This window comes from Capricornis sumatraensis, chromosome 2, assembly GCF_032405125.1.
Source record: "Capricornis sumatraensis isolate serow.1 chromosome 2, serow.2, whole genome shotgun sequence".
Classification (NCBI taxonomy): domain Eukaryota; kingdom Metazoa; phylum Chordata; class Mammalia; order Artiodactyla; family Bovidae; genus Capricornis; species Capricornis sumatraensis.
This window is the reverse complement of record NC_091070.1, coordinates 43075169-43088667: the sequence shown is the minus strand read 5'-3', so window position 1 is coordinate 43088667 and position 13499 is coordinate 43075169. Positions and strand designations below refer to the sequence as shown.

The 13499-nt window shown below is 35.6% G+C and overlaps 1 protein-coding gene across 1 annotated transcript in view; it reads left to right on the top strand.

The window, feature by feature from the left end:
• Positions 1 to 13499, top strand: part of TRPM7 (transient receptor potential cation channel subfamily M member 7) — a 106713-nt gene that overhangs the window by 39589 nt on the left and 53625 nt on the right. Inside the window, exons 12-13 of the mRNA XM_068960950.1 lie at positions 8916 to 9050; positions 11431 to 11484. Coding sequence (XP_068817051.1) covers positions 8916 to 9050; positions 11431 to 11484 — 189 coding nt within the window. The remainder of the gene's footprint in view (positions 1 to 8915; positions 9051 to 11430; positions 11485 to 13499) is intronic.

The following is a 13499-nucleotide window of genomic DNA, read 5'->3' as shown; positions in this document are numbered from 1 at the left end:
AGTAGATGAAATAACCATCTCTTCCAGTTGTGTTTTTTTCTTTTGGTCATGTGGTGTGTGCAGAATCTTAGTTCCCTACCCAGGAAGCAAACGCACACGACTGGAAGCATGGCATCTTAATCACTGGACTGCCAGGGAAATCCCCCAGCTCTTTTAGTGTTGAAGAGGTGGCCTTGTGTAGGGGATGAACCTTGTCAGTCAACTTTGCCCCAGCTTTTTGTTCTCTCTCAAACCTTTCTGCTTCATCATGCAGTGTATTATATTTTTACTAGCTCCCAGTAGTTGAGAATGTCCCAGTACCTTTTAGTATCCCTAAGAGGAGTGTTTTAGCATCCAGATTCAGACTGACAGAACCCAGCTCCTCAGACAACAACTTTTGAGAGAAGATCTTAGGAAAGTGAATTCAACAGTGTACCATAATCAGGTGGGATTTATTCTGGAGATCTACAAATCAGTCAGCATGATACATCACAAAAAAATGAGTGATAAGGACTTCCCTGGTGGCTCAGTGGTAAAGAATCCACCTGCCAATGCAAGAGACACAGGTTCGATCTGTGATCTGGAAAGATCCCACATGCTCTAGACCAACTAAACACACGCATCACAACTGTTGAGTTTATATCCTCAAGCTCGGAACCATAACTGTTGAGCTCATGTGCAACAACTACTGAAGCCCCATGTTCCCTAGAGCCTGTGCTCTTCAACAAGAGAAGTCACCACAATGAGAAGCCCACAAACTACAGCTAGAGAGTAGCCCCCACTCGCCACAACTAAAGAAGAGCCCATGCAACAGTGATGACCCAGCACAGCCAAAAATACATAAAATTATTTAAAAAAGAAAGTGAATGATAAAAATTGTGTAATCAATTCAATAGATGCAGAAAAAGTATTTCACATAATTCTATATCTGTTTATGATAAAGACTCAACAGAGCAGATATGGAGAGAATATCCTTCAATATAATAAAGACATATATGACAAACCTACAGCTAACATCATACCCAATGATGAAAAGTTGAAAGCTTTTCCTCTAAGTTAAGGAATAAAGCACTCTTCCTGCTTTTATTGCACATAGTGTTGGAAGCCCTTACTATAGCAGTTAGGCAAGAAAAAGTAATAAAAGGCATATAAGTTGGAAAAGAAGTAAAATTGTCACTCTTTGCTGATGACATGATACCATATGTAAAAAACCCTAAAGACTTCACCAAAAAACTGTTAGAGCTAGTGAATTCAGCAAAGTTGCAGGATACAAAATCAGTATGCATAAATCTATTGTGTGAAATGCTGGACTGGATGAAGCACAAGCGGGAATGAAGATTGCCAGGAGAAATACCAGTAAACTCAGATATTCAGATGACACCACACTTACGGCAGAAAGCAAAGAGAAACTAACGATCCTCTTGATGAAAGTGAAATAGGAGACTGAAAAAGTTGGTTTAAAACTCAACATTCAAAAAACTAAGATCATGGCATCCAGTCCCATCACTTCATGACAAATAGGTAGTGAAACAATGAAAACAGTGAAAGACTTTATTTTGGGGGGCTCCAAAATCACTGCAGATGGTGACTATAGCCATGAAGTTAAAAGATGCTTGCTCCTTGGAAAAAAAGTTATGACCAACCTAAACAGTATATTAAAAAGCATAGACATTACTTTGCCAACAAAGGTCTGTCTACTCAAAGCTATGGTTTTTCCAGTAGTCATGTATGGATGTGAGAGTTGGACTATAAAGAAAGCTGAGTGCTGAAGAATTGATGCTTTTGAACTGTGGTGTTGGAGAAGACTCTTGAGAGTCCCTTGGACTTCAAGAAAGTCCAGCCAGTCCATCCTAAAGGAGATCAGTCCTGGGTGTTCATTGGAAGGACTGATGTTGAAGCTGAAACTGCAATACTTTGGCCTCCTGATGCAAAGAACCGACTCATTGGAAAAGACCCTGATGCTGGGAAGGATTGAAGGCGGGAGGAGAAGGGGATGACAGGATGAGATGGTTGGATGGCATCACTGACTCAATGGATAAGAGTTTGAGTAAGCTCTGGGAGTTGGTGATGGACAGGTAAGCCTGGCATGCTGCAGTCCATGGGGTCACAAAGAGTCGGACATGACTGAGCACCTGAACTGATTGTGTGAAAATCTCATTCACAATTGCATCAAAAAGAATAAATTACCTAGGAATAAATTCAGCCAAGGAAGTGAAAGATGTATGTACCGAAAACTATAATATGTTGATGAAAGAAATTGAAGAACATATTCAGAAATGGAAAGATATTTCATGCTAATTGATAGAAATCAATATTGCTAATGTCTGCACTAAAAGGAATCTGTAGATTCTGTGCAGTCCCTATCGAAGTTCCAGTGGCTTCACAGAAATAAAAGAAGCAATTCTAAAATTTGTATAGAACCACTGAAGATCCCAAGTAGCTGAAAGAGTCTTGAGAAAGAAGAATAAAGCTGAAGGCATTATGCTGCCTGACTTCAAACTTTTCACAAAGCTATAGTAATTTAAACATGATGGTGGCATAAAAATAGATACATAGATCAATGAAGCAGAATAGAGAGCCCAGATATAAACTCATGCACATATTATGTCAATTAATTTATGACAGAGTAGTCAAGACTATACAAAGGGGAAAGGGCAGTGTTTTTCAATTATTTGTGTTAGGAAAACTAGACAGTTGCATGAAAGACTGAAACTTGACCACTGTCTTATACCCCACACAAAAATCAATTCAAAATGGGTCAAAGACTTAAACATAAGACTTGAAACCATAAAACTTGTAGAAGATTACATAGGTGGTAAGCTCCTTGACAGATTTTAGTGATGATTTTTTTAATCACACCAACAGCAAAACCTAAAAGTGCAAACAGGTAAGACTACCTCAAACTAAAAATCTGTACAACAAAAGAAAACATCAACAAAATGAAAAGGCAGCCTACTCACTGGAAGAACGTATTTACAAATCATAAATCTGATAAGTGACTAATATCCATAATACATAAAGGAAAGCAAAAACAAAAGACAAAAATCAAACAAAACCAAGAAACCCAACTGAAAAATGGACAGAAAATCTGAATAGATACTTTTCCAAAGAAGGCATGCAAATAGCCAATATGTTCATGAAAAGATGCTCAGCATTATTAATCATTAGGGGAATGCATATCAAAACCACAATGAACTATCACTTCACACCTGTTCAGTTCAGTTCAGTTGCTCAGTCATGTCCGACTCTTTGCAACCACATGAATCGCAGCACGCTAGGCCTCCCTGTCCATCACCAACTCCCGGAGTTTACTCAAACTCATCACCGGAGTCGGTGATGCCATCCAGCCACCTCATCCTCTGTCTCCCCTTCTCCTCCTGCCCCCAATCCCTCCCAGCATCAGAGTCTTTTCCAATGAGTCAGCTCTTCGTATCAGGTGGCCAAAGTATTGGAGTTTCAGCTTTAGCATCATTCCTTCCAAAGAAATCCCAGGGCTGATCTCCTTCAGAATGGACTGGTTGGATCTCCTTACAGTCCAAGGGACTCTCAAGAGTCTTCTCCAACACCACAGTTCAAAAGCATCAATTTTTCGGTGCTCAGCTTTCTTCACAGTCCAACTCTCACATCCATACATGACCACTGGAAAATCCATAGCCTTGACTCGACAGATCTTTGTTGACAAAGTAATGTCTCTGCTTTTAAATATGCTGTCTAGGTTGGTCATAACTTTCTTCCCAAGGAGTAAGCATCTTTTAATTTCATGGCTGCAGTCACCATCTGCAGTGATTTTGGAGCCCCCCAAAATAAAGTCTAATCTAACACTGTTTCCACTGTTTCCCCATCTATTTCCCATGAAGTGATGGGACCGGACGCTATGATCTTCGTTTTCTGAATGTTGAGCTTTAAGCCAACTTTTTCGCTCTCCTCTTTCACTTTCATCAAGAGGCTTTTTAGTTCCTCTTTACTTTCTGCCATAAGGGTGTTGTCTTCTGCATATCTGAGGTTATTGATATTTCTCCTGGCTATCTTGATTCCACCTTGTGTTTCTTCCAGTCCAGCATTTCTCATGATGTACTCTGCATATAAGTTAAATAAGCAGGGTGACAGGATACAGCCTTGATGTACTCTTTCTCCAGTTTGAAACCAGTCTGTTGTTCCATGTCCAGTTCTAACTGTTGCTTCCTGACCTGCATATAGGTTTCTCAAGAGGCAGGTCAGGTGGTCTGGTATTCCCACCTCTTTCAGAATTTTCCACAGTTTATTGTGATCCACACAGTCAAAGGCTTTGGTATAGTCAGTAAAGCAGAAATAGATGTTTCTCTGGAATTCTCTTGCTTATTCGATGATCCAGCAGATGTTGGCAATTTGATCTCTGGTTCGTCTGCCTTTTCTAAAACCAGCTTGAACATCTGGAAGTTCACAGTTCATGTATTTCTGAAGCCTGGCTTGGAGAATTTTAAGCATTACTTTACTAGCGTGTGAAATGAGTGCAATTGTGTGGTAGTTTGAGCATTCTTTGGGATTGGAATGAAAACTGACCTTTTCCAGTCCTGTGGCCACTGCTGAGTTTTCCAAATTTGCTGGCATATTGAGTGTAGCACTTTCACAGCATCATCTTTCAGGATTTGAAATAGCTAGAGTAGCTATTATTAAAAAGATTTTAAAAAGAAGATAAATAACGTTGTTGAGGATGTGGAGAAGGAAACGCTTGTGCACAGTTGTTGCAGCTACTATAAAAAATGTCATAGAGATTCCTCAAAAAATTAAATAATTGAGCTATCATATCCAGTAATTTTACCTGTGGATATTTAGCTGAAGAAAAAGAAAAAAAAGATACCTGCACTCTCATGTTCATTGCAGCATTGTTTAAACAGTCAAAATAACGGAAACACTCTTAAGTGTCCTTCAGAAAATGAACGGATTAAGAAATCATGTGTATGTGTGTATAGAGCAGTTTTACCCTGTTGTAAAAGAGATGAAATCTTAACCATTTGCAGCATGGGTGAACCCTGAGGGCATTGTGCTAAGTGAAATAAGTCAGAGAAAGACAAATACTGTGTGATGTCTCTTATGATATGGATTATATGTGGAATTAAAAAAAAAAAAAGCTCATGGGTACAGAGACCTGATTGGTAGTTGCCAGAGGCAGATGTGGGTGGTGGGCAAAATGGGTGAAATTGATTAAAAGGTTAAAATAAAAAGAAAAGGTGTTCTTTGTATAAGAAAACTCACTATAGTGTTTTCTTGAATGTTTAGACCACTTTCTTCTGCAGTCTTCTCATCTTAGTAAATGGCACAACAGCTTCCCACTTTCTGAGACAAGAAAGTTTAATTTTTAACTTTTCTGTTAAAACAATTCCTTTGGTAAATCTTTCATCTATTTTCTAATTTTATCATCCTGGTCCAATCTACTCTCACCCTTCTTTTGTATTGTATTGTTTTAGTAGCATCCTGTTTGGTTTCCTCATTCTCATTCTTTTCTCTTGTTTTGCAGATAGACAGTGTATCATACTGTATTTACCCAGACCACAAACCAGAGTCCTTATGATGTCTTGTAAGGCTTAACATTGTCCACACCTTTACTTTTCATCATCTACTCTCTTACCTTACCTGTTACCACTGTTCCCTTTGCTCTCTATTTTATAGCCATGTTGGCCTTGTTCTTAGAACATACCAAGAATGCTTCTGCTCTCTGTTTTTACTTACTATTTCCTTTGTTTGGAGCTTTATTCCCCTAGATTCCTACCTGGGCTGGCAAGTTCTTATTTTTCTGGCTTCAGACGAAATGTCTCCTTCTTAATTAGCTTTTACTGTTCACCCTTTTTTAATAGCAGTCCCCTTTGACATCATTTTGTATGTGTTTCTCTGCCATTTTTTCCTGTTGTATTTATCACCTGATCCATAATGCATTAAAGCTGTTCATTTGTTTATTGCTGTATTCCTAGGAAGTAAATTATGAAAGCAAGAATATTTTTTCAGTTTTGTTCGCTGCTGTCTTCACAGCCTATGGTATAGTAAGTGCTTCACAATTTTTTGTTAAATGTCTGAATCAGTAGAAAGCTTGATAAATTAAATGTTCATCCATATCTTGGGACACTATCTAGCCTTTACAGAGGATGAGCTAGTACCTTTCTAGCTACATAATGTAAACAGCAAATTGCAGGATGGTATGCATAGTGTGATCTTAATTGTGGCAAATTCTGTTTATAAGTGGCAAATTCATACATATCTATATGTCCTGTGTGCTCAGGAATTTTACTGGAAACTGTTAATGTGGGATGTGTCTGCAGAGATGAGGAGCAAAGGAAGGACAGTTTCATTCATATTGTTTTATGATATTTGATTTTTTTTCATCATGGGAATATATTTTCTCTATAATAATAATTAAAAATTATTTAGTTGCTTCCCCTCTTAGAAAATTATAGAGGAAGAAACTGATGTTAATCAGCTGTGGTTAAACTCCAGCAGTAAACCAACCTTTCATTCCCTTGCATAATTTCATTGGATTTTTTTATCTTAGCTATAAAGGCTTAAACAACAGCCTTTACCTTCTTTTTATATTTGTTTTATCTCAAAGATTTGTTCTGCATAGTATTATCTATTTGATTTTATGCTTGTGCTGTGTGCTTAATCACTAAGTCATGTCTGATTCTTTGTGACCCCATGGACTTACAACCCTCCAGGTTCCATTATCCATGGGATGTGCCAGGCAAGAATACCAGTGTGGGTTGCCATTCCCTTCTCCAAAGGATCTTCCTGACTTAGGGATCAAATGTATGTCTCCCTTATCTCCTGCAATGGCAGGCAGAATCTTTACTACTGAACCACCTGGGAAACTCGATTTTATGCTTCTTCACCCTGAACGTAGTCTGCAGGATAGTTGTTTTACATTTTTTACTTTTATTTTTGTTAGGAGTTCAGTATGCATTGAGTATGTGAAGAAATTCTGTTTTACAAACAGACTTTTTTTTTAACTAAGCCTTTTTTTCTCAGGAGTGAAAATTTTGGCAGGCTTTGTTACTGTTCTAGGTCAATGATTATAAACCCAGTTGGCTAGAATACTTCTTTTTTAAAACAAAAACTTTGTTATACCTTTTTTTATTACGTGGAAAAGAAATTCGGTAAATACTTACTATACAAATTGTTTTGAAAAATACTATAATGGCCTAATTGTGTTGAAGATAGGGAAATGAAAATGATTTATAGTAGAAACATATTTCAATAGAGCAAATGTTGTTAATGTTAGAATAAGTTAATAGCAAATCAGATTTGTATGTGATAAGAGAAAGTAGGAAGTAATCGTAAACTAAAATAGGAGTAACATGCCATGAAAAGTTACAGACTGTTAATATATAAGAAAAGAAGTTACATTCTTATAAGTTGTGCCTTGTTTTTAAGTGCAGTGTCAAAATATATTCCTTGTTATGAGGTAGAACTGAATGGTGAAAAAAATCACAGAAAATATCTTCCATCCATCCATCATGTGTAAGGCATTAATTAATATTTAGTCTTTATACTTAAAAAAGATTTTGGAGACCATACCCTTTGTGAAATAATAGAAATCAATGATAGATTGAATGAAGAAGTACTAGAAGCTGCTGTAAAGAGGTTGTATAGTTGTAAACTTTTCTTAACATTTATTCTTAATTGGAGGATAATTGCTTTACAACGTTGTTGATTTCTGTTCTACAGTAGTGTGAATCAGCTACAAATATACATGTACTCCCTCCCTCTAAAGCCTCCCTCCAGCCTTCTCCCTCAAATAGTAAATTTCTAAAGATAGAACTGGAATAAGATTAAAAAACAACAGGTGAAAAAAGCTAATGATTTGGTATTGATTTTCATCACAGAGTTTTTTTATTATATGATACCAAAATATTTAAAAATATGCAAAAGCAATAGGATATTAAGATAATATAACAGTATTAAATATACTAATATTGTTTTTAATGGATTTTAGATTCTCGGTGAAATTTCTCTATTTGTGTCTCCATTAATTTTAGGGTATTTGATTTAGAGTCTGTTGAAGTCTCTAAAAGAGTCTGTAAACAATTACAAGTGTTGAAAAGTTGTTAGTCACTCAGACATGTCTGATTGTTTGCAACCCCATGGACCTTAGCCCACCAGTCTCCTCTGTCCATGGAATTCTCCAGGCAAGAATACTGGAGTGGGTAGCCATTCTCGTCTCCAGACTCAGGGATCAAACCTGGATCTCCTGCATTGCAGGCAGATTCTTTACCATCTGAGCCATCAGGGGAGTGCCACAAATACTGGTACACGTGTTGTATTAAACTACAGTGCTGCATGTTGTGCTGCTGTTAGAGATGTGATTTTTCTCTAATGGTGAATGGTTTCTCTTATAATTCTAAAGAAAACTAAATATAATCTTGTCTGACTTATTCAGTAGTTGTATTTTTAGAAAGTCTGTGACAATACTTTGTGTTTATATGTAAAACAAAATTGTTGGATTTTCATTTGTTAGAGTCTAACAGGATAATAAAAAGTTGTGTGAGATATAAGTGAGATTATCCAGCATACTGCATGATTTCTGGTGTCTTTTGACCCTGTCCACTAAATGTAGTTGTGGCCCCTAATTATTAAAATGATTCCTCTAAAAAAACCTTTCCTAAACACTAAAAATCATTGCTCTAAGCTGTTTTCCCCCAAATTTACTTGATGATGGATTCTTTCTTATACCTCCACCCCCTTGTAACCCTTGATCTTCTGCAGGATGTTCTTTTGGGAATACTACTCTAGATAGGTCTGTTTATCTATTTCCTATATAGTTAAGTCCTAGCCTTCTAGATTTTGCATCTTTTTAATTTTGTTTTAAGTCTGTTCAGGAATAAATACGTGTAAATCCTAAGGACGTGCATTTAGAACTTTGTATAATCAGAATGTGTGAAACATATTTATTAATTTTGATGCTGTTTTAGGTTGGATCCTTGGAACAAGCTATGCTTGATGCTCTTGTAATGGATAGAGTTGCATTTGTAAAACTTCTTATTGAAAATGGAGTAAGCATGCATAAATTCCTTACCATTCCTAGACTGGAAGAACTTTACAACACTGTAAGTTTATGTTAAATTTCTTTGTGGACTAAGTTTTATTGTCTTTGAAAAGTGTCATTTTACTTGAATATATTCATTCCTATTGATAAACCTTTAATATTTTGCTAGATTACATGAAAAAATTATACCCAGTCTTTGTATAGGTTGTTTATGACAGTCTGAGACCCTTTCCCTGTTTCTGGAGACCTCCTCTGTTACCATAGCTACATAGGAAAGAGATGTAGTGTTAACAACCCTTTCTTTCACCTCACCTCCCTTTTAAAACTTGTAAGATCAGCTTCTTAATCATAGAGCCATTGTATTTCTTCTATTTCTTGGTGGACATTTGTTAACCAAATTTGTTTTCCTTTGACTAATGGAGAAATTACACATTACTTTTTTCATGTCTCCTTTTTGTTGTTTCTATTTATGATTTTGACCTTGTGGTATCTACTGTTAGCTTACATACTGTTTTTCATTTTTTTCTTTTAAAGAACTCCTGAAAACTAATTATTCCCTTTACAAAGCTTTTCTCATTATGTTTCAAATTTAATGTCACTAACATTCAGAGGTAAATAACTACTATTATAATTTTTCGTTACCAATAGTATTTGAGGAGTACTATGACCAAATCCTAGCTATCTAACTTTGACTTCTCTGCTAAGCTGTTTCCCTTTATTCATCAGTTTCTACCTCTTTATCTCTACCTTTGCATTCTTAATGTCTTTGTACTGTTCAATCATTTCCAGCCTTACTACTTCAATAATCTAATCTCCATGTCTATCTTCAAATCTTTAACCCAAATATTCTTATAGTCACATATTTTATCATAGCTTTCCCAGTTTAAAAATTTTTGATGGCTCCTTGACATGTATAGAATAGTACTCAGGCCTTTAGACTAATTTTCAAAGCTCTCCGGCTTTTGAAATTTTGCCTCAGCTATTTCTGTCACTCAGCCTTTCAATTCCTAACTCCCATCTTCCTATAGAGTGGCTGTTTCAGCTACATCATCTATCTACTATTTCCCTTAAATATAAGCTTTTTTAGAAAGTGTTTGCTATTTACACAGTGCTGGTCTGCATTTTTCTTCCAAACTACTTACCCAGTTACTGTATTTTATTCTTTGTTTAAACTTATTTCAAATGCCAAGGCATTGGTACAGTAAATCCCAATGTCATAGTTTGTTAAGTACAATTTTATCTTCTACTGTGGACCTTAAATTTCCTTCGAGTAGGGATTATATCTTTTTCCCCCCATTTTTTTTCCTTTAATAGTGTCTAACACAGTCAAATTGAACTTTGTTGGCATTCTACTGTCTTTAGAGAACAGATGTAATATTAAATGGATTATTCATTGTGCTGAAGTAAGGTTTATTACTGAAATGTAAAGCAAGTATAAAACAGTAAAAATAAAAATTGATCCAATTAGCAAGGCAAGTAATGTTTTAATAATATAACTCAAAATTATTAAGATAATAGTTACCTTTCCACATCAATTATTGATAAAATTATTTAAAGTTTAAGGGATTATATATACCATGATAAAGCAGTGGTTCTCAAACTTTTTGGTATCAGGGTCCTATTATATAAAAATGGAAAAGTAGTTTGAATTGATTACTAATAACCTCATAAGAAATTAACTATAACAGAGAAAATTTTCATTTGAAAAATTTGGTAGGAGAAACTTTTCATTTGATATTTCTTTTAAACACCAGATTTAAAATATTGACAGTAAGTCTCTTGATTTATGCTGCATGGAATTAATTGCAGTAAATTTTATATAGATGAGGGCACTTCTAAAAAGTTTAGAAGAATATATTGTTGGCTCTTTTATCTCAGTCTTGATGAGAGAGATAATAGTGGGTATTTTTTCAAAATATAGGATACCCTCAAAATAAGATTAGGTAAAAATGAAACTTGTTTAGTCTACTGTAATATTTCATTTAATAGAATTAAGATAATAGGGAAAAAACAGCATATATAAATGTTAAAGGTTTCTTACCCAAAATATTTAATATATTGCTGAAACTTGGTGATTAATAACAGAAACAGAGATGGACATTTTAACAAGAGGAAAGAGAATGTGTGCTTCTACTATCAGTGAAATATAAATTAAATTTAACATATAATTTTGAAGCTTGCAGTGTTTGCATGACTGTTAGAAAACAAAAGCTTTTGTGTTTTTGCAAAAATAAATGTAAGAACATAAGAAATTATATATCCTGTTTAAGGTAAATGACAGTGTGAAATGGGTATATCTTTTTCTTTGTTCCATTTTATGAACAGAATTTCTATAACTCAGAAACAGTGTAATTTGTGTAAGAACAAAAGTCCTGTAAGTAACAAAAAAACTTATTTTAGAAGAAAAATAATAGTTTGCTCTGATTATTTTCTCTTTAAAGAAACAAGGCCCAACTAATCCAATGCTATTTCATCTTGTTCGAGATGTCAAGCAGGTAAGAGATTATTTTTGTTTCTGAAAAGTGTTGTTTTAAAATCATTTATACTTCATTTGTTTCTAAAAACATTTCTGTACATCTTAAAATCAGCAATAAGATCACTTTTTTTAAGATCAAAATAAAATGAGATAAATTTGTGATAATACAGGTGTAGAGAACATAATATACTAGAAATCAAGAAAAATAAAGTTTATGAAATTAAGACCTGAGCTTCTGGTCATCCAGGATAGAGTATGATGAACTTCATGATGCTCATTTGTCCATAAAAGATGATCATTGATAGGATATATCTTCTTTCTCTGTGTTCAGAAGAAATTTGTTCCCTGGACATTTAAAGGATGTTGAATAAAGACATTGAGAGAAACACTGATTGGTGATCTTGAATGGCAGATTTGCCAATAAAAAGGCTGAAAATGCTCTCTATCTTTCTCCCTATGTCTTTCATCCTCCATGCCCTCACTCCACCCCACCCCCGCCTATTGCCGCCAGCTCTCCTCGTTTCTCCCTCTCCCCCATTTATATTCAGTATTGGTAGTAATTACATATGTAACACTGTCATATGATCTGAAGCCATTCTGTGGTGACTAAATTTGATACACTGATATTTCTCTTTTCTTCTACTGGATTCTCTGTGAGTTAATAGTTTTAAACATTTATTTTTAAAATTTATAACAATGTAAACTATTGATGTCCAACAGTTTTATTTTACTTGATGAAAAAGTACTTGTATTTAGTTAATTGAATTATTTTTAAAGCTTTTGCATGAAAACGCTTACTTTCCAAAATTCTTTACTTGCTAATAAGTGTGAGTGTGCTATTAAATGGTTGAAAACTGGATAGAAGTGTCATTTTCTATGTTGTATAACATATCTAATGAAACTGACATTTTATAGAAAGAACGTTTAACTTCACTTAAAATGTTTTACTTTAATTCATTTTTCCCCACGTTTATCTTTATAGTTTTATTGAAGTGTGTTTCACATACCATAAAATTCATCCACTTAAAGTGTATAGTTCAGTGACATTTCTGTATTCAGGGTAGTGTCACCTTTACCACAGTTTTAGAGTATTTGCAGTAGTCCCCTAAAGTAACTTCATATCTATTAGCAGTCTCTCCTCATTCCTGTTCCTTCTTTACTCCTTACTCCTACTTGACTTCACCCTCAGTTCAGTTCAGTTCAGTTGCTCAGTCATGTCCAACTCTTTGCAACCCCATGAATTGCAGAACACAAGGCCTCCCTGTCCATCACCAACTCCTGGAGTTTACCCAAACTCATGCCCATCAAGTCGGTGATGCCATCCAGCCATCTCATCCTCTATCATCCCCTTCTCCGCCTGCCCCCAATCCCTCCCAGCACCAGAGTCTTTTAGGTGGCCAAAGTACTGGAGTTTCAGCTTTAGCATCAGTCCTTCCAAAGAGCACCTAGGACTGATCTCCTTCAGAATGAACTGGTTGGATCTCCTTGCAGTCCAAGGGACTCTCAAGAGTCTTCTCCAACACCACAGTTCAAAAGCATCAATTCTTTGACACTCAGCTTTCTTCACAGTCCAACTCTCACATCCATACATGACCACTGGAAAATCCATAGCCTTGACTAGACGGACCTTTGTTGGCAAAGTAATGTCTCTGCTTTTGAATATGCTATCTAGGTTGGTCATAACTTTGCTTCCAAGGAGTAAGCGTCTTTTAATTTCATGGTTGCAGCCACCATCTGCAGTGATTTTGGAGCCCCCAAAAATTAACTGTGACACCGTTTCCAGTGTTTCCTCATCTATTTCCCATGAAGTGATGGGACCAGATGCCATGATCTTCGTTTTCTGAATGTTGAGCTTTAAGCCAACTTTTTCGCTCTCCTCTTTCACTTTCATCAAGAGGCTTTTTAGTTCCTCTTCACTTTCTGCCATAAGGGTTAATCTCCTTGCCCTCTCTATGGATTCTCCTGTTCTGGACATTTTACAGTAATTTTGTTTGTTTAAGTCATTGAAGCTTCTTTTTCATTCTCCCCAGAAAG